Source organism: Neolamprologus brichardi, chromosome 3, assembly GCF_056152115.1.
Source record: "Neolamprologus brichardi isolate AB-2024 chromosome 3, ASM5615211v1, whole genome shotgun sequence".
In the NCBI taxonomy this organism is placed as follows: domain Eukaryota; kingdom Metazoa; phylum Chordata; class Actinopteri; order Cichliformes; family Cichlidae; genus Neolamprologus; species Neolamprologus brichardi.
This window is the reverse complement of record NC_142106.1, coordinates 52,538,150-52,559,741: the sequence shown is the minus strand read 5'-3', so window position 1 is coordinate 52,559,741 and position 21,592 is coordinate 52,538,150. Positions and strand designations below refer to the sequence as shown.

Genomic DNA, 21,592 nt, shown 5'->3' with positions numbered 1-21,592 from the left:
GAAAGTAACGGTAATCGAATTACCGTTTTTGCAATAGTAATCCCTTACTTTACTCGTTACTAGAAAAAAGTAATCGGGTTACAAGTAACGCGTTACTGCCCATCTCTGGTCAGGACACAAAAGACTGGATTTCTAAGCCAGTCGGCACCCGAACCGCAATATGCATAAGAACAGTGCAACAACATTTTAGGTGCGGCTAGCTTGACTGTCTTCGTAAGTGAGGGCTCACTTGTCTGCGGTCAAATATGGTGCTGGAGAAACGAACTACAGAGAACTTTGTGAAGAGAGTATTGAGTGCTTTGGCGACGTAAATGGACTGGTTCTTATATAGTACTCAAAGCACTAAACTTGCCTCATTCAGGTGTACGCAAGCACTTTTCTCTGTAAGCACTTTCTGTGTAATGTTCACACACATTCGGAGAGCAACTCTGCGTTGGTATCTTGCCCAGGGATATTTGGCATGCAGACGGGGATTGAAGCACCTTCCTCTACTACCTGAGCAAAGCCACCCCATGTTCGTCTGTGCACAGATTTCTTTCAATACAGTATTATCACAATTGTGCAAAAATATAGGCATGAAAGCTTAAAGTGCGTGATCACAGTAAAGGTGACGTTCAGAGACTGACTGAGTGATCTGAGAACTCATCAGCGCTCATCACTGCCTTCACTTACTTGCTGCTATGTGTGCAGGAATAACACAGTTATGCAGTTACTTTCTCAGTCTGCTAGAGCCTCCACTTGAACGCAAGAACCTTCATTTATCTTCTCAAACGGAATTCAAAATGTTTTTTACAAATTGAAGGATTAAGATATAAATCGTAGAAGCATCGATCCACACATTCAAAGAAGAACAACCCAACAAACTCTTCATAAAACTCCAAGAGATATGAAAATCTTTATTTCTGTCTATTCTGTGTTGTTAATAACATCACATCTTCACATAGTAGCAAAAACATATTAAAAAACATTAATCTCAACATGCATACTGTACTTCAAGTTTCTCTCATGGAAAGGCCAGTGTTACTTTCATAGTATCCTTTCCATAAATATCATAAATATCTTTACCCATGTAGTGGAATTATTTTATTTTTTCATTTTAGTTAAACGAGCACAAGTATAATGTGACCACATTCACTTTTTATCAGGACAAGCTACACCACCACGGTGGTTAGCATACAATAACACTGCCTTGTTCTCAAAGCGTCTTGCTAACTGTACTTTTTTCTGAGATGTTCTCTTTAAGTAAGGATACTGAAAGTGTAAGCAGTGTATACGGTCACATCACGTGCTTAAGGTTGTGTTAGCACTGATAATTCCTTCACAGTTCTTTAAAGATGCTGAAGTCATCATATCAGCTGTAAATGCAGTGCTGCTGCTGTCTTTACGCTATACTTTCAAGCATCACACTTTCTTACTGACCAGTTTATTTCCACTTTTCATGCTCTAGTATGGTGTGACTGAATGAAGTCAGCAAACCAAATTCTGTCCATCTGAGGATGAGAAAAAACTTGCATGAAATGGGAAGAATGAGATGAAGATGGCTCCTATGCTTTAGACGTGGCACTGTTTCTGCCATTGTAAGTACGCTAATGCTTGAAAGATACATTAAAAGTCTGACACTTCACTCTTCAGCTGGAGCGTCCATCAAGTTTTACATTCCAGGTTTCCTCGTTGGGATTACGACTCAGACGATGATGTGAAAAATTAGTTATTACATTAAACCCATAAAATCAACACTGGCAAAAAAGCCGTGCACTTCACAGAGCAGCTTTCTATGGCCGAGCAGCTCCTGCAGGTGTAAGGTGTAGGTGTCACAGCACTCTGGTCCAAAGAGTTTATGTGCAGCATGCAGACAGAAAATAGCTTTACAGAATATTACTGAATGTTGAGGCACCAAAACACACTCAGTCTGCAACCTCAGTCTGATCAAGAAGAAAACCTGACTGAGCGCTTCATAACATCAGTATGATGATGTCCCAGAGGCCATGTTCAGGTTATTCTCCCGTCCACACTGAGCGGGCGGATCAGTGGAGTCTGCATTAGCTTTAACAGAAAGGTCTGATTTAAGCAGGTAAGCTGAATAGACAAGAAACGCTAGAAAGCTTTATCAACTATAACCCCAACGAGGACCTTGACAGGTGTCTTGTGTACAGGTGAAGGCTGGACAGTCAGCAGGATACCTTCCTAACATTTGTCATTCCCAGCATTGAACCGTTTCCTGGCACAGCCTCAGTGAAACAGAGCATCGTTTCCACCCCACAGTTACAGACAGGCTGTGCTTTTCTTTGGTAACACCGTCGAAAGAGAAGCCCCGTGTCCTCTCTCAGTAGCTGCTTTCATGTCCTGTCAGGATGTACAGGCTGCTCAGTGCTGACGGGTCATCAGTCGGTGTGCTCTGAAGGATGATGTCTCTGCACATTGTCAGCAAATGAGAAGGAGATGAGTTGTAAAGGTGAACCAGAGAAAGGCAGTACTAACCTAAAGCCAGTGCCTCCACCTGCTTCTACTCCTCCCACCTCTTGTACTAACACTACTCTACTGATACTACAACCACTGCAGTTTGACTTTAATGCTACGCACTGGTACTGGTACACTTACTGGAGTTTTATTCCTGTTCCTGCTCATCACCACGCCTACTACTTTTTTAAACTTTATGATAAGTGTGAACATTTACACAACAGCATACAAACAAGTTTAAAGTAGAAAAAGGAGTAGTAGACACACCTATGGTACCGATTTAAAATCCTACATGTCTTTGTTCTCAGGTTATCACGTTCACAAACTTTGGTGTCCACGCTATTTGCCTGCCAGGCTGACAATGATTTAGATCCCAGAAATCCAACAACATTTTTAAGCTGTTATTCCTGGTTTCACAGTGGAAAACTCCAGGTAACTTCCATTAACTTTGCTCCTGTATAAGACTTTCCTGAATGCTAAGGTTTGGTCAGAATTCTGAGATTAAAGTGAGAATTCTGACTTTTTTCTCAGAATTCAGGAAAAGAAGAAAAAAAAGAGACGTGCCCACTTCTTTTTTTCCCAGTGGCCCTAATCCTCTTCCGTAGATTCCAGTAATGACTGATTTAAAAAAAAAAATTGTGAAATATTTCAACTCACCACGATTCTTATTTCAAACTTCATTAAGAGCTACTGGATCAACAGGGGTGTCATGGATTTGTTAGTAATATAATATAGTAATATATTATTATTAGTTTTAATTATTTAGTCAAAAATCAATTCCAGACTGCTCTGAAAGAAATCAAAAAGAAAAGGACATTTTCTGAAGGCTGGGTTTTAATGCCAGATATCTATGCGATCCAAATGTAAACACACACTTGTAGTTACTGGAATTATTCATTTTCACAGGTTGTGTGTCAATTGTTTGAGAAAACCTGGTGTTAATGTCCCCTCCCCCCACAAAAATGATCAAAAGGAGCACTTTAGAGCACTTTGCTCTGAGTATTTAAAAGTAAAATGGGAGCCAGACCCTTCGGTTTCCAGGCCCCTCTTGGTAAATGGTAAATGGACCAGTTCTTATATAGTGCTTTTCTACTCTGAGCACTCAAAGCTTGCCTCATTCACCCGTTCACACCCATTCATACTCTGACGGATGCACCGGAGAGCAACTTTCATGCAGGATATCTGGCATGCAGACGGGGAGTAGGTGACCGGCTCCCCCACCTGAGCTACAGCCACCACTTCTGTGGAACCAGCTTCCAGTTTGGGTTTGGGAGACAGACACCCTCTCTACTTTTAACATTAATTCAATTCAATTCAATTTTATTTATATAGCGCCAAATCACAACAAATGTCGCCTCAAGGCGCTTGATAGATACAGAGAAAAGCCCAACAATCATATGACCCCCTATGAGCAAGCACTTTGGCGACAGTGGGAAGGAAAAACTCCCTTTTAACAGGAAGAAACCTCCGGCAGAACCAGGCTCAGGGAGGGGCGGCCATCTGCTGCGACCGGTTGGGGTGAGAGAAGGAAGACAGGATAAAAGACATGCTGTGGAAGAGAGACAGAGATTAATAACAGATATGATTCAATACAGAGAGGTCTATTAACACATACTGAGTAAGAAAGGTGACTGAAAAGGAAAAACTCAATGCATCATGGGAATCCCCCGGCAGCCTATGTCTATTGCAGCATAACTAAGGGAGGATTCAGGGTCACCTGGTCCAGCCCTAACTATATGCTTTAGCAAAAAGGAAAGTTTTAAGCCTAATCTTAAAAGTAGAGATAGTGTCTGTCACCGAATCCAAACTGGAAGCTGGTTCCACAGAAGAGGGGCCTGAAAACTGAAGGCTCTCCCTCCCATTCTACTTTTAAATACTCTAGGAACAACAAGTAGGCCTGCAGAGCGAGAGCGAAGTGCTCTAATAGGGTAATATGGTACTACAAGGTCATTAAGATAAGATGGGGCCTGATTATTTAAGACCTTGTATGTGAGGAGCAGGATTTTGAATTCAATTCTGGATTTAACAGGAAGCCAATGAAGGGAAGCCAAAACAGGAGAAATATGCTCTCTCTTTCTAGTCCCTGTCAGGACTCTTGCTGCATCATTTTGGATTAACTGAAGACTTTTCAGTGAGTTTTTTGGACATCCTGATAATAATGAATTGCAGTAGTCCAGCCTGGAAGTAATAAATGCATGAACTACTTTTTCAGCGTCACTCTGAGACAGGATATTTCTAATTTTAGAGATGTTGCGCAAATGGAAGAACGCAGTCTTACATATTTGTTTAATATGTGCGTTGAAGGACATATCCTGGTCAAAAATGACTCCAAGGTTCCTCACAGTGTTACTGGAGGCCAAGGTAATGCCATCCAGAGTAAGAATCTGGTTAGATACCATATTTCTAAGCTTTTCAGCGCCGAGTACAATGACCTCAGTTTTATCTGAGTTAAGAAGCAGAAAGTTAGTGGCCATCCAAGTCTTTATGTCTTTAAGACATTCCTGCAGTTTAACTAATTGGTGTGTGTTATCTGGCTTCATGGACAGATAGAGCTGGGTGTCATCTGCATAGCAGTGAAAATGTATGCTATGTCTTCTAATGATGCTGCCTAGGGGAAGCATGTATAATGTAAACAGAATTGGTCCTAGCACTGAACCCTGTGGAACTCCATAATTAACCTCAGTGTGTGAAGAGGACTCTCCATTTACATGCACAAATTGGAGTCTATTAGATAGATATGATACAAACCACTGCAGTGCAGTACCTGTAATACCTACAGCATGTTCTAATCGCTCTAACAGGATATTATGGTCAACAGTATCGAATGCTGCACTAAGGTCAAGAAGGACAAGCACAGAGATGAGTCCACTGTCAGAGGCCATAAGAAGATCATTTGTAACCTTCACTAAAGCTGTTTCTGTGCTGTGATGAACTCTGAAACCTGACTGAAACTCTTCAAATAAACCATTCCTCTGCAGATGATCTGTTAGCTGTTTGACAACTACTCTTTCAAGGATTTTTGATATGAAAGGAAGGTTGGAGATTGGCCTATAATTAGCTAAGACTGCTGGGTCTAGAGATGGCTTTTTGAGTAAAGGTTTAACTGCAGCCACCTTGAAGGCCTGTGGTACATAGCCGATTATTAGAGATAGGTTGATCATATATAAGATCGAAGAATTAATCAATGGCAGGACTTCTTTGAGCAGTTTTGTAGGAATGGGGTCTAAAAGACACGTTGATGGTTTAGAGGAAGTAATTATTGAAGTTAACTCAGAAAGATCGATTGGAGAAAAAGAGTCTAACTTAACATCAATGGTACTAAGAGTAGCTGTAGATAATATTACATCTGTGGGATGATTATTGGTAATTTTTTCTCTAATGATAAAAATTTTATTTGTGAAGAAGTTCATGAAGTCATCACTAGTTAACGTTAAAGGGATGGTTGGCTCAAAAGAGCTCTGACTTTTTGTCAGCCTGGCTACAGTGCTGAAGAGAAACCTGGGGTTGTTCTTATTTTCTTCAATCAGTGATGAGTAGTAAGCTGTTCTGGCTTTGCGGAGGGCTTTCTTATAAAGCAACAAACTATTTCTCCAGGCTAAATGATGATCCTCTAAATTTGTGACACGCCATTTCCTCTCCAGATTACGAGTCATCTGCTTTAGGGTACGTGTTTGAGAATTATACCACGGGGTCAGGTACTTCTGATTAGAGACCTTAGTTTTCACTGGAGCTACAGTATCCAGAGTCGTACGTAGTGAGGAGGTGAAATTATTAACAAGATAATCGACCTCTGTTGGGGTAGCGTTCAGATAGCTGCTCTGCTCTGTGTTGGTACAGGGCATTGACGATGATAACAGTGGCTGGATTATATTCTTAAACTTAGTTACAGCGCTTTCAGAAAGACATCTACTTTGATAAAGTCCACTCTCCACTGCTGCGTAATCAATTATTGTAAATGTAAATGTTATCAAGAAATGATCAGACAGGAGAGGGTTTTCAGGAAACACTGTTAAATGTTCAGTTTCTATGCCATATGTTAAAACAAGATCTAGAGTGTGATTAAAGTGGTGGGTGGGTTCTTTTACATTTTGAGAGAAACCAATTGAGTCTAACAACAGATTAAATGCCATGTTGAGGCTGTCATTTTTAGCATCAACATGGATGTTAAAATCACCCACAATAATTATTTTATCTGAGCTCAGAACTAAATTAGATATAAAGTCTGAGAAATCAGACAGAAACTCTGTGTAAGGCCCAGGTGGACGATACATGATAACAAGTAAGACTGGTTTCTGAGTTTCACAGCTGGGGTGGACAATGTTAAGCATCAGGCTTTCAAATGAATTAAAAGTCTGTCTTGGTCTTTCATTAATTAATAGACTGGTGTGAAAAATTGCTGCCACACCGCCCCCTCGACCTGTGCTTCGAGATTTCTGGTAGTTAGAATGACTCGGGGGTGTTGATTCATTTAAACTAACATAATCATCCTGCTGCAACCAGGTTTCTGTAAGGCAGAGTAAATCAATTTGTTGATCAATTATTAAGTCATGTACTAACAGAGACTTGGAGGAGAGAGACCTAATATTTAATAATCCACATTTCACTGTTTTACTCTTTGGTTCAGATGTGGATACTGTATTGTTCTTTCTTTGTAAATGTTTAAGTTGTTTGTTGCTGGTTTTTAGTTTGTTTTTTGTCTTTTTGGAAGCTGACACAGTCTCTATGGAGATGGGTTTTTGGGGGGGTAGCAGGAGGAGAGAAGCTGCAGAGAGGCGTGTAAGACTGCAACTCTGCTTCCTGGTCCCAACTCTGGATAGTCATGTTTTGAGGGGTTTAATAAATTTGTCGATATTTCTAGAAATGAGAGCTGCTCCATCCAAAGTGGGATGGATGCCATCTCTCCTGACAAGACCAGGTTTCCTCCAGAAGGTTTGCCAATTATCTATGAAGCCCACATCATTTCTGGGACACCACTCAGACAGCCAGCAATTTAAGGAGAACATGCGGCTAAACATTAGGCTTCAAACTTTCCTTTCTTCCCTGAATCCTCCCTTAGTTAGCCTAAGTCTAGGCTGCTGGCGGGTTCCCGTGATGCACCAAGTGTTTCTTCTTCAGTCGCCCTTTTCACTCACTATCTGTTTATACACCTCTCTGCATTCAATCATTAGTTGAGAATATTCTCTGGCTCTCTTCCCCAGATTGTCTTTGTCCCGTCTTCCTCCTCTCACCCCCCCAACCGATCGCAGCAGATGCCCGCCCCTCCCCGGCCTGGTTCAGGTTTTCACCTGCTAAAAGGGAGTTTTTCACCTTTGTGCACCATAATTGCAGGGCCTTTACCTTACAATATACAGTGTCTTGAAGTGACTATTGTTGTGATTTGGCACTAGCATAAAGAAAATTTGCACTAAGGAAAGTAGTTTTCTGTACAAAGTGTCAGGTAGACGGTAGTTGGTAACTTTAATGGCTGTTTTTTTTGGAGGGCTGCATGCAAGCACATAGGCTGCATTTCCTACATTCTTGGATCTGAGTAACCAACAGAACAAACACTCTAGTGTGACTCCTGCTTTAACGCTACCATTAATGCTAGGAGTATTCATGCTACTTCCACATGCTACTCTGAAAATCACTTCCAGGTCTATTAACAATAGTATCAAGAAAAATAATATCCTGATTACTTCTGATGTACTAGGATTACTAGTTTCTCACAGTGATTGATAGCTCTTGTCAGCATACTGTTAACATACCTGTTTGTTCCCAGAACTCTGAACACACGACTCTCATCTGTAATTTCTTGTGTTACCTGCACATAAAGTGAAAATTCACATGTGTAATGACTTATGATACGAGCACATGATACGAGCTCAGCCAACATTGGATGAATTTACTAGTTCATCACCTCATCTGAATGGAAACTCCTCCCTTTGAGGCCATGCTTCCAGAACGCCAGCACACTATCCTGCAAGCAGACTGACAGAACAGGAGGTGTCACTCAGCTTTCAGGACACACATCAGCTCTCATTCACTCTGTTTGTCACATCATTATTTCTACCTAGTGTTTCAATGGGGAAGTCAAAGACTATTTCTGCAGCCAGCTGTCTGGATGGAAGTCCTTGCAGGTTCACGATTTTTACAGTTCCTGTCCAAACGGTACACAGATTGAGAATGAGCACGAAAGACATTTGAAGGATTCACAATATGCGAGGGGACTTACTTTCCAAGGTGATGAGAACAGTGTCTCGGTCCAGCTGGGTTACCTGCACAGCTCTGAGTGCTCCACTATCTCCTGACGCACGGAAAGAAGGAAGCTTGTTGAAACAAGTTGAAGCTTGAAGCTTTAGGAAGTCAGCAGAGAAATTCAGAAATGGTCCTACCTGGCACTGGAACAGGAGCGCCGTTCAGCTCTATAATATCAAATCTGAGCTGTTGGCCGGTTGGTGGTTTATCATTACTACAGTCTCTCACTCCAACACACAGCTGAGGAAACTCATCTGATGCCAACACCAGCAGTTCAAATATCGGAAGAGAATCTGGGAGCCTGATGGCGAGTTGCTGTGAAACAGTCACCAAGGAAACAAGAAAAACTAAATAAATTCTCATGATGGTTAAGTGATGCTTGTTAAACCTGAGCTGAACCTGTTCATACAACCTTCCAAAACAGCACAACAGAATTCTTGTATGATTAGAAAATCTTGAGATTAAAGATAAACCGATGCCATCCACCCATCCATCCATCCACCCACCCGTCCGTCCGTCCATCCTGCCGTCCATCCATCCATCCATCCATCCAGCCATCCATCCATCCATCCATCCACCCATCCACCCGTCCATCCATCCATCTGTCCGTCCATCCATCCATCCATCCATCTGTCTGTCCATCCATCCATCCATCCATCCATCCATCCACCCATCCGTCCATCCATCCATCCATCCACCCGTCCATCCATCCATCCATCCATCCAGCCGTCCATCCATCCATCCATCCATCCATCCACCCGTCCATCCATCCATCCATCCATCCACCCCTCCGTCCATCCATCCATCCATCCATCCATCCACCCGTCCATCCATCCATCCACCCATCCGTCCATCCATCCATCCATCCGTCCATCCATTCATCTGTCCGTCCGTCCGTCCATCCATCCGTCCATGCATCCATCCGTCCATGCATCCATCCATCCGTCTGCTTCAGCTTATCCTTTTTCAGGGTGGCGGGGGGTTGGAGCCTGTCCCAGTTGTCTTAGGGCGAGAGGCGGGGTGCACCCTGGACAGGTCCCAGTCTGTGGCAGGGCTAACACATAGACACAGACAACCATTCGCACACATTCACACCTATGGGCAATTTAGCGTTTCCAATGAACCTGTCCCCTAACTGCACGTCTTTGGACTGATGCCACTTTTCCATAATGTTGTGTCACAGGCGTGTTTCTCCAAGCAGCACTGAGTTGCAGCACTGCAAACAGGCTTAACACAGAGCTCTGTTCTCACAATACATACATTATCTTCATGAAATGTGCGAGACATTCACAAAAAAACTGTCAATTATCTGTGCTATGTGACCTAATGGTGCATGCTGGCGTTGAACTGTGTGCTGCTCTTGTTGGGCTTGAATAAAAAGTATGCATATGTATTATAAAATCAATTACATTCTTCAGCTTCAGATTTTGATATGCTGTCTGTCTACTTTTATGTAATTCAGGTCTAATGGCTGATTTGCGTTGTGGAAATAGGGTTAGAGTTAGAAGGGAAGACATTTATTCAGGTGGCAAGTTCAACATATCTGTACAAACCTTTAGATGCATGAACTTCTGAAGAGGCTCATACCACAAGAGTAAAACCAGGCCAGATGGGACAGCCCCGCACAGAAATGTGCTATCCGTGTACGGGTTTCTTGCTGAAACAGAGAGAGCAGGACTAAGTGTCTGCAGTTGTTCTCCGTGAACAAACAGACTGACCAGAGTAACTCTGCATTGCTTACCTACACTGCACCTCCTACAACCTTTAGTGTCAGGAATCTTTACAGATATGGCAAACTTTCTGTGGCCAACAGAGAATATCCAGGTCAGAACAAGCACACAAAATTGGGTTTACAGTATCCTTCTTCCTCAAAATCAGGTGGTAGCATCATACATCACATAATTAATACTGCTGCACCTACAGCTACTGTTTCCCTGCATCTGTGATGGCGTGTCGTACCTGAGACTGATCCGCTCAGTGAGGCGGTTGGTGCTGAGCGACAGGCTGCTGTGTTTCTTGTGCAGATGTCCTTTCTGTTCAAACAGAGCTGGCAGGCTGTGCGAGTAAAGCTGGGACGACTTCCCTGCAGGATTGAGCCTTTTTAGAGCAGCATATTATCAAGTGGACACAATGTTCTCCGTTTGTGTCACGCTGTTTGTTACCTGATACGGACATCAGCACATTGTTCATAACATATAGCCAAATACATCGCTGAGGGAGGAGCTGTGGGGAGAGGGAAAAGACAAGCAGTTCACTGAGACTTCAAACATCCAGCTTCAGTCATCAGACTGTTCCAGAAACACCATTTCCTGGTTTTCAGTGCTCCTCCTTTCATCAGGAGCTGCACTCCTTACTCAGGTTTTTCAGGGTGATGCGATTAATGACTTGCACTTTTCTGTTATTACTTGCATTTTTACACAATGCTCTTCTACTCTGACTGACACTTTCAACTACCAGCTTAACCGCGCGTCACTCTTTTCTACCTCAAATGACCAGTTACACATGTCTGCATGAATTCTGCACGCACGTTTGCACTACAAGCTGCACACAAACACGTGCACACACATGCGCACACTCACGTGCACATATCCATGATTTACTCCAAACCTAACCTTCAGCGCTTTTTAACTTCCAACCCCTTCAGTGGAAACATCGGGAGAAGTTTGCCAGATTTAGGGTTTGCAGTGTTATTGCAGTGTTAAGCATAGACTGGTTTTAAGGAAGTCGCTCCTTACTGGGGTTATATTGTCATAGTAACTTATGCTGCAGACCTAACCGGCTCTGGACCGAGTTATTCCTCCTGCATGTCTGTGCATGGATAGTCGAGCATCTTATGAATATAGCCACTTGACCTTTGACCCATTTCAGTATAAGATATTGTGAAAGTATTAGTCTTAGCTGACTTTCCTTCGTGTTTCTAATGTTCTTGTGTTACTAGTAGCCCTGATGTTTCCCCTGTCTGACCTCTGTCTCATCTATGTGTCTCAGTTTTCTGGTATGTCGTGTTTTTGTCCTTCTTCCCTCTTTTTCCTCTCATCACCGTCATCCGTGTCCAGTCATTTTAGCCCGTACCTTGATCCCCATCTGTTCATCTTTGTTCTAATCCCTGTTTTGTAGCATGTAGCATGTCTTCCACACATAGTTCCTGCCTCTGTGCTCATTTTGGGATTCTGTTTTGTTGTTGGCTAATTTTGTGGACAGCTAAAGTTAAAGCCTTGGTTTTGCTTTGCTGACTTTCCCCTGGTGCTTTGCAAATAAGTCGTCTTTCCAATAAATTCACCAGAAGGGTCATGTAAGGACATATAATAAAGGATTAAGCCCAGTTAAGTGGAGTGGACAGCATGGCTGTTAAAGCATTATACAAATGTGAGAGAATTACGATCTTACCTTCTCTAATGTATCTTCATGAAGTTCATTAAGGTTCAGTGTGTAGATGCCTTCTTCTGCCCCAAGAATAAGATACTGATCTAAGTAGGAAAAGTGTTTATATAAAGAAGTTTCCATCAGCACCAAACACAGACACCATTACCATCACATCACAGGGTTCAGACACCAGACCTGCTTTCACTTTGGCTGCTATCCCCATTAAGAGTGCCTCTTTGTGCTACAATGTCAGGCAACAGCACGCACATGACCCATGCTGTGTGCAGGCACCTGGCCACTACAGTGTCACATCACATTCATTGTGTCACATTGAAGGACGTGCACACGTAACAAAGAGCATCTCTGCACAACAAGACCATCTTAAAGAGAATACAGCCACATTTAAAGTAGTAAAAGTAAAAGAAGTAAAAATAGAACCATAGACCAAACCACTGACCTCTTGTTTTGGGAAAAATCCAGGTGACGGCGCAGTTGATTTTTAGAGGGCAGCCATTGAAGACTTTAGAGAAGCAGGCTCCCATCTACAGAAGCAGCAGAGCAACTGAATCACGTATGGTCTGGCATGTTTAGATTGACTCTTCAGTTTAGGTATGTTATCTTTCCAACAAAACCAAACTGGCTGTTATACTTTTATTCAAAGTTGCACAAGTAATTTGTGCTGTTCAGTCATCCAGGTCATGGTAATCTGAAGAGCTTTGTCTCCCAATAGGGCTTAAAATCTGGGACTCTCCACCTACTGCTCTTAGAACTGAAGGAGCTTCTCAGATAAGAGATGAAACCTCCCGACTCTTTGTCTTTCAAAGCTCCTTAGATCACAAACCAGTTTGCACAAGAGTTACTCTAAAAGTGAGGAAGTAGTGAGAAGGTGCAGAGGTTTGTGGAATCCGTTGGCAGGACGCAGCCATTAAAACACACGGTTGTACGTGAGGGAGCATATCATGTTAGTCATGAGAGCTTTGGGCGTAAAATGTTAAACTTCACACTTACATGGACTTGAGGGGTGGGAGGAAGGCCATGACAATCAGCGCTCTAAAAATGTCAAAGGTTACACATAACAAAATTTTATTATTTTTTGTAAATGTCACAAATCAGCATTTTGACTGTTACACGGTGTGTAGTCCGACACCTTTAAAGAAGCCAATCATTAGGAAGTTATAAGGTTAGCAAATCACACAGGCTGATATGCTGAGGCAGACGTGTGGCTTCCACTTACATCATCCTTCGTCTTCCTCCTCAGTGTGCTCCATTCTGGTGATAGTGGGGTCTCTCGCTTGGGTGAGGAAGCAGTAGTAACCAACTCTGCTGTCACAGCGCCCTCCGCTGGCCGACACGTTTCACTGCAGCCCTTTGTGATGTCCTGAGTGGCCGAACACCTGGCCAAGGCTAAAAAGAGAAAGAGATTTTTGCGGGACTCATTCTGAGCTTGGTCAGCTTAAAGTGGAACTATTACGGTCATAGCTGAAGTTAATGCATGCATTAAGTCATGTCTGCAGTAACTGCAATATACATTATTACATGGTATTAAAGTTCCACATCACGACATCAGTGATATAGCAAAACCATTCATTAGCGTACAAAACAAAACATTAGCGATAAGTATAGAACCCCTGGCTGAATACGCTGTAATATACAAATCCAAAGAACAGAGGAGGAAGGAGGAATAACCCACTTCTTTACATTCCAACACTTGTGAAATCTACATATGTATGGTTCAGTCTCAGGATACAAGATTAATAAATGAATCAGAGGCAATGATGATATCTGGGGACTGGCCTATGCAAATGAATGAAAGGGATTCCTTCCGCTGGCCCAGACAAGGATTTAGATATCTAGGAATTACACTCACAGCAAAATCCAAGCAATTATTTGAAGCCAATTACAACCAGCTCATTAGACAAACAAACAAAGATATAACACGATGGGATATTCTGCCCCTCTCTTTATTTGGAAGACGCGAAAGCTTGAAAACAGTAAGATTGAAAACATGGAGAGTCCAGCAGTGTCTCCAGACTTCAACCCCATCGAACTGGTTTGGGATGAACTGGACAGAAGCAAAGAAAAGCAACCTACAAGGTCCACATTTATGGGAACTTCTGCAGCAGATATGGGAGAATATTTGATTTCTATTGTAGACAGAAGCCACGCACAACTACACAGCAACTACACAACTACAACAACAACACAACAACACCCTCCACCCTCTGTGACTGGCAACACTCGGCCTGCACCCCACCCTCTGTGACTGGCTACACTCGGCCTGCACCCCACCCTCTGTGACTGGCTATACTCGGCCTGCACCCTCCACCCTCTGTGACTGGCTACACTCGGCCTGCACCCTCCACCCTCTGTGACTGGCAACACTCGGCCTGCACCCTCCACCCTCTGTGACTGGCTACACTCGACCTGCACCCCACCCTCTGTGACTGGCTACACTCGGCCTGCACCCTCCACCCTCTGTGACTGGCTACACTCGGCCTGCACCCTCCACCCTCTGTGACTGGCTAAACTCGGCCTGCACCCTCCACCCTCTGTGACTGGCAACACTCGGCCTGCACCCCACCTTCTGTGACTGGCTACACTCGGCCTGCACCCCACCCTCTGTGACTGGCTACACTAGGCCTGCACCCTCCACCCTCTGTGACTGGCTACACTCGGCCTGCACCCTCCACCCTCTGTGACTGGCTACACTCGGCCTGCACCCTCCACCCTCTGTGACTGGCTACACTCGGCCTGCACCCTCCACCCTCTGTGACTGGCAACACTTGCAACTACACAGAGCTCTTTTACTTTGATATGCTGTATGACGTTCATGTAAATAATCCTTAACAACTGCACAGTCAAAAGTTAATATAGTAGTTAGTATAACTTTCCCCTCTGAAGGAGCTTTATTTAAAGCTACGGACGTTTACCGAACCTACCAAGAAGCACCACCCAGTGCTTATGACCTGTGCATCAACAGTGTGCTGCGCCTGGTGAAGCATCAAGTGTATAAAGACATCGCTGGGATCACATATGTTTACCTCACTGTCTGAAATAGTCTAATACAAACATCTGAAACTGCAACGTTATGTGGGACAGAACAGAAGTTAAAAGAAAAAGTGTCTGTTTAAAGGCAGACAAAGCTGAGGTCTAATGTTGTGATGAGTACCTGTGGTGGAGTCGGCTGTGACAGCGCTGTCTGGGCCCAGTGTACAGGTCGGTCTCGGTGTAAGATCTTTGTCCTCTGTGCTGGGAGTCAAAGAGCTGAAGGCTGGCAGTGAGGCCGTAGACGGACTGAACACACTGCTCTTTCTGCCTCCCTGAGAAACACCATCAAACATGTTACTAAATACAAATACACATTACTGTATGTGACAAGGCTGATGTGCATGGGAATGTCGCTCCCATGGTTTTATACTGAACACATTTCTGCATGTTCATCAGATGGAATAATGCCTCTGTGGTGAGTCATGGTGTTTCCCCCCTTCTCCACTGGCATTAGAGGGTGTTCCCAGGACCTTCGCTGTCGAGGGCATTTTACCCCTGCTACAACTGGACCAGACGGTAAGCGATTAAAAACCCCATGAGAGGTGCAGCTAATGCTAGGGAGGAGGGGGGTAGTCAAGGGTGAGCGCCTGGTGGCTGGGCCCCAGCCAATCGTGCCTGGCCAGCAGCAGCCCAAAAGAAGCCTGCACTCCTTTGGATCCACCACCTGCAGGAGGCGGCCAAAGGGGTTCAGTGACAAATGGATTGGGCAGTGGTCAACTCCTTGGGGGGGAAGTTCCTTAAGGTTTAGGATGGCTTAAGGAGCCATCCTAGTTGATACAACTGAGAAGGTGCCTCTGGATTGGGAGATTAGGGCACCCTAGGGTATGTTCAAAATTCAGGAGCCTCTGGGCCCCCAGCCTCCCTGAGAAGGTCTGTGCTAGGGTACAGGAAAGAAGAGTCCAGCAGTTAATGCAATCTTGGATCCAGAAAGAATAAAGCAATTGTTACCCTGGTCATGGAAGGCTGCAGCAAATCCTTATTCTCCTGGGGACATTCAAGTTTCCCCAAAAACTCAACACGTGTTTTTGGACTTAAATTAGGCATTCAAGGCCTCCCTTGAAGTGTCCTATTATAGTGTTGATAATTATCAGATTGGAATGAAAATAATGAAGAAGCCACTTTGTCTTTGACACACTAAATCCTGCTGGACTGGAACTGAACTGTTGCTACACAAGCAACAATAAATTTGGACTCACACATGGTTTGATCACTCAGAGACATTTCCAAGCATTTACAGAGTCAGTACATGGGAGTAGGTTTAGCTGGCTGAGGGGGTTAAGTAGCTGGCTAAGTAAGCCTTCTTTACTCTTTATCTCCTTTACATCTATGGCCAATTTAGAACTGCCAGTTAATCTAACGTGCATGTATTTACACTGGGACAAAGCCAGTTACCCAGCGAAACCCCAAGAGGCAGGAGGAGAGCGCACCAGTGCCACACAGAAAGGCCCCAGGTGGGGTCTGAACAAGCATTACCCACTGTAAAACCACGCCACCTAGAGGCTGGTTGGAACAAATAACCTGTACTGTATTGAGGCAAACGTAGAATTTGAGGAAGGCTAATTTAATTTTAAAGTTAGTAGAACGCACAGACAGGAAACTGATGGAAAGTCATAATTAAAGCTTTCTGCACAATTTTCACCTTCCATTAAAACACTTGTTCTACTTTGCATTTTTAAGCATTTTTTGTAAAGTGTACACATATTAAACTAGTATAGAAGAGTAGAAACTGCACAAGTATTTGCTCATCTGCCTTCACACGCATATCAACTTGAAGCCAATTGATTCTACACAAGTTGGAACAGCTGAATTTGATGATGTGGACAGGTGAGTGAATACCTTTAGCAACATATAAACTAGTATCTAAAAGTTGAAGATACACACAGACACAGTATATATGAACTACTCTAGAGTGACCGAATTGCGACAGAGATTTTGTTTATGGTAGAATGATTCACACTCACATCAGCACATGGCACTCTCTTGATGGTTAAACTCCTGAAAGACAAAGGAGCAACAATGGTCATGCTCTAGAAGGCGAAGACGTCTTATAAAGGAATCCACATCAAGCATAATAGAAACAAGCCGGACATAAAGGCAGGTGCTGGAGATGCTGAGGGTTGGCTAAGAGCAGGACATGATCAAAAATCTGAAGGAAACATTACAACAAAGCAAGCAAACACCAGACTTTCACTGACACGGTGCTGGTGTGGAAACCTTTTAGAATAAAACACTATGTAGGAGGTAACAGCTCCCCTCCTATATCCAATGACATCATGGTTCTGGATAAAAAGAAGAAATAGAAAAAAAAACCCCGCACTGTCCGAAATCTAGCACTAGTCAGTTTTCCACATAATGTGAGGGAATCAGCACAAGCACCACATCAGTGATAAGTAACACAAACCCAAAGAAGTTAACAAAACAAAACACGTACATTTGTGCTAAATCAAACGTGCTCCCAAACTCCAGTTCATGGAGGTTGGGATTAGATTAGATTGAACACAAACCTGCTGATTATACCCAACATACAGACAATGGCTGATTTTCACATCAAGAATAATTCCATGACAAGCAGCTTATTTCAGGTGAATTCAGGTGGGATGGGGAGACATTGGTGTTAGGAAAGGCTAGAGTTAATGGACATGGCCTACCTCAGCTCGAGAGCTTGCTCCACACATTCCAACAGGCTCCTGCAACACGAAGACCTGATGTTTATCTGACTACAGGCCTGAATGGCCCAAGAAGGAATTAACTCAAGGTTTGATCACTGTCTATCATTTCAAACTCAGGCTCACAGCACTCGTTTTTGTGCCAAGGGTTATTTCCAGTTTACCTACCATCAAACACAACTCACCCAGTTATATGCTTGAAGAGTTGCAGCAGGGATTATATACAGTTGTGGTCAAACATTTATAAAGCCTTTTAATGATTTCTTTTCTTTAATGACTTAAAAAAAAAAACAAGATCTGGGTGTACAAGTTTGAATTTAATTTGAATTTTTGCAGATCCACACAGAGTCAAAAGTTTGGACACATCTTCTCATTTGATGTTTTTCCTTTATTTTTACGACTTTCTGCACTGATGTTTTCAGTTTGTAACTACAAATATACGAAGCAAGATATATGGAATTATGTCGCGAAGAAAAAAATTGATAAATAATTCTAAATACATCTTATATTTTCAAAGTAGACTTTGCTCTGTTGACAATGCTGCAAACCCTTGGCCTTCTCTCAATGAGCTTCATGATGTAGATGCCTGAAACATCGTGTTGATGCATGCTCAATCATCCAGCTAAGGAAATCCACAAAGGTTGATTCTGTTCATCTGGATGTTTTCAGTGGGAGAAACGTTTCGTCACTCATCCAGGTGACTTCTTCAGTCTCAGCTGTTTGCAGGTTTCCAATCTTATAAACAGGACATTTGCATAATGACTGAAACCAGCACCACTGAAGGAACAACAACCACTGATCAGTGGCCACGAGTACCATTCACAGAGAGCCTGTGACCTGTGGTATCAGGTCCGGTCAGTCGCTTGTTGTTGTTCTAACTGCTTCAGACAGTTTGTCCCCCTCTTACTGTAAACACTTCCTGGGTCAGTTTGACTAGCGGGATGGATGTTTTTCTCCGCTTGGGTGAACTGTTTGTCAGACAAATTCTTCACCCACTTCTCCACATCCTCAGTGTGGCACTCACTGGACTGACCAACACTCAGAACAATGTGGAAGTCCAAGCAACTCAGTCAAGATCTAAGAAGGAGAATTGTAGGTTTATGCAAATTGTCAGGGTCTCTGCAGATTCAAAGGTCATCAGTTCAAACTTGTACATTAGTACAAGTTATACCACTTTAGGTTTTCTTCCAGATTTTTAAAAACAGTTACCCTTGGATGACAGGAAATGAGCCGGGGCGTTAAAGAAGAACCCACAAATCACCAAGGTTCAAGACTCAAGACTGGCATGGACCAGAAACTGCTCAACACCAGCATCACTGTCAACAATAAAGACAGTTTTACGTCGCCATAGCCTGAGAGGGTGCTAACCAAGAAGGTATCTCCCAGCAAGAAGCTCCTGCTCCAAAATCGACACAAGCTTGAGGGAAATTTGCAGCTGCCCACATGAACAAGCCAAACGCCTTCTAGAGAAAGGTAGTTTGGTATGTTTGGAGGAGTAAAGGTGAGCCTTTCAAACCTGAGAATACTGTCAAGCGTAGTGGTGATAGCATCATGCTTTGGGGCTGTTTTGCTGCCGGTGGTAATGGTAGGCTACACAAAGTGTGACACTGCAGGACAATGATCCCAAACACACATCAACATACATCACTGGTTCTAGAATGGATAAAACAAACATGAAGCTTATGAAATCACCTTTCCAAAGCTCTGACCTCAACTGAGTTCGGGTCTGTACCAGGAAACCAACCAATTTACCAAGTTTTCCAAGAACAGTGGTTCGATAGAATTACACCAGAAGCTTGTTGATGACTACCAACAGTGTCCAGTCACAACTTGTTAAGAAATATTTAAACAAAACTGCATATGCAGCCAGCATATATACTTTGACTCTATGTGGATAAGTGAAAATCAAAAATGTATTTAAAGTTTGGTGGTTTTTTAAGTCATTAAAGATGTTGTTGTGTTGATTAAAGCCCAGAGTGGACGTAAACGTCTGATCACAACTGTAAACGATTCCTTTGTGCACATGTCATCATTTTAAAAACAAAATAAAAGAAATTAAATAGATTATGCAACCATCTTTTTTTCATGAATATACATTTATTGGCCACTTTATTAGGTACACTTGTGGGTACAGTCGATTTTCACCGGTCGTTGCTCATTAATGCAAACATCTGTTGGACTTGAAGTTCAAACTGAGCATCAGGAAGAGAAGTGACGTGTGAAATGAGTGTACCCATATTCTGATAGCTGCTTCAGCAGGATAACGGTCTTAAAAATGACAGCGAGTTCACTGTGCTCCACGGTCAAAGGTCTCAGTGCAATCCTGGATGTGCAGCAGCAGTCCATGTAATGCTATCATGTCAGTTTGAACCGAAGTCTCTAAGGAATGTTTTCAGCACCTTGTTGAATCTTTGGCATGAAGGCAAAAGGCTCCAACACAGCACTACCAACGTGTACGTGATAAAGGGGCCAACAGTATAGTCTCCATTATTTTAACTGGCACCTGGAAGTATCCAGACATACGGAGCATTACTTCATTATCACAATCTGTGAATGAACGCAGCTAGATTGGATCAGCTGGAGGGCAGAGGCACAAACTAACTAAACAGAGTCTGCAGTTAATTCGTGTTTTGATTGTTTATTGGTGTAAATCGATTCATCCACTCTTACTGCAAACAGTTAACTTTTTCAAAGTTATGCAGTTAGAATAAATCGTTCTAAATTTCTTTTTGTTTATTTGTTTTTACTACAGGTTACTCCTCATTGCTCTGGGAGGACACTCTGTTCTCTTGGTACCTGCAGTAATACTGTTCTCATACTGTATGGATAAGCTGGCATTCTGGCCACATAGGAACCACATGTATACTTTTATGAGTTACGATTTATGCTGCTACATCCTGGAAAAAAATACCGAAATCACTCCATGTTGGCTGAACAAAGCAAACACCTGCTAAAATAATTCATGGAAAGTTTTTTCAAAATTGCAATTCTGAAGTTTTGAAAGTTATACATGCTACTCATCTGCTGGATTTTGTAAATAAAAACAAAACAAACAAAAATATAAAAATCCAGATAAGTTAGCCTAGCCCAGTCTACAAATGACTGATGCAGCTACCACGCCACCTTTTCCCTGCTACCTGACAGAGTAACAATCAACCACAGCAGAACACAACTTCCCTCCAGCTGATCCAATCTAGCAACTTTTTAAATGCACCTTGTTATATTATACTGTGCAGTGTGCCAATGTGACATCTCAACAGCCAAAAACAACGATATTTAATAAGCAACTGAAGAAAGATGAAACAAAGGTCTTACGGTGAGCCTCCTTCATCTCCAGACAGACTCCAGTCATCATAACAGGCCTGCAGAAAGGAAAACCCAAACACAACCTTTGGTCAAATCCACGTGTTGTCATGGACTGAATGCCATCAGTATACCTGCAGGAAACATGCATTACCAAGTCAGGATAAGGCTCTGTCACTTTCCTCAGCGGAGGCCCAAACTTCACCTGGTCAACTGCAAAAAGAACACAACACTGGGCTTAGCACGCTAACAATGGCAGACCAACACATTCACACACAATCCTGGTACTTTCACAGTGTTCCCATCGGTGTGCACTCTAGAGATAACCTGTGACATCAGCAGTGAACAATGGCTGAGTGAAGTCTGCAGCCCTGACCCCACACATCAGGTGAGCACAGATATCAGAGAATAACTACATTTTTACTCGATGAGAAAGTGTCATTGAGAAGAGACGTCTGAACACAATAAACAAGGTACCATCAAAATCATCTGGAAGAATCAAAAGGTTTATAAGCATTTAG

At 42.9% G+C, this 21,592-nt stretch overlaps 1 protein-coding gene across 1 annotated transcript in view; it reads right to left on the bottom strand.

Annotated features, from left to right (window-relative positions):
- Nucleotides 1–889: 889 nt before the first annotated feature.
- Nucleotides 890–21,592, bottom strand: part of LOC102776091 (mitogen-activated protein kinase kinase kinase kinase 2) — a 28,795-nt gene continuing 8,092 nt past the window's right edge. Inside the window, exons 2-20 of the mRNA XM_087838394.1 lie at nucleotides 21,226–21,284; nucleotides 21,084–21,130; nucleotides 17,751–17,789; nucleotides 17,064–17,097; nucleotides 15,224–15,374; nucleotides 13,289–13,458; nucleotides 13,063–13,104; nucleotides 12,512–12,596; nucleotides 12,079–12,158; nucleotides 10,854–10,914; nucleotides 10,651–10,774; nucleotides 10,433–10,491; nucleotides 10,245–10,348; nucleotides 8,829–9,006; nucleotides 8,669–8,740; nucleotides 8,507–8,593; nucleotides 8,354–8,424; nucleotides 8,202–8,257; nucleotides 890–2,411 (exon numbers count right to left, since the gene is read on the bottom strand). Coding sequence (XP_087694520.1) covers nucleotides 2,324–2,411; nucleotides 8,202–8,257; nucleotides 8,354–8,424; nucleotides 8,507–8,593; nucleotides 8,669–8,740; nucleotides 8,829–9,006; nucleotides 10,245–10,348; nucleotides 10,433–10,491; nucleotides 10,651–10,774; nucleotides 10,854–10,914; nucleotides 12,079–12,158; nucleotides 12,512–12,596; nucleotides 13,063–13,104; nucleotides 13,289–13,458; nucleotides 15,224–15,374; nucleotides 17,064–17,097; nucleotides 17,751–17,789; nucleotides 21,084–21,130; nucleotides 21,226–21,284 — 1,607 coding nt within the window. The 3' untranslated portion in view covers nucleotides 890–2,323. The remainder of the gene's footprint in view (nucleotides 2,412–8,201; nucleotides 8,258–8,353; nucleotides 8,425–8,506; nucleotides 8,594–8,668; nucleotides 8,741–8,828; nucleotides 9,007–10,244; nucleotides 10,349–10,432; nucleotides 10,492–10,650; nucleotides 10,775–10,853; nucleotides 10,915–12,078; nucleotides 12,159–12,511; nucleotides 12,597–13,062; nucleotides 13,105–13,288; nucleotides 13,459–15,223; nucleotides 15,375–17,063; nucleotides 17,098–17,750; nucleotides 17,790–21,083; nucleotides 21,131–21,225; nucleotides 21,285–21,592) is intronic.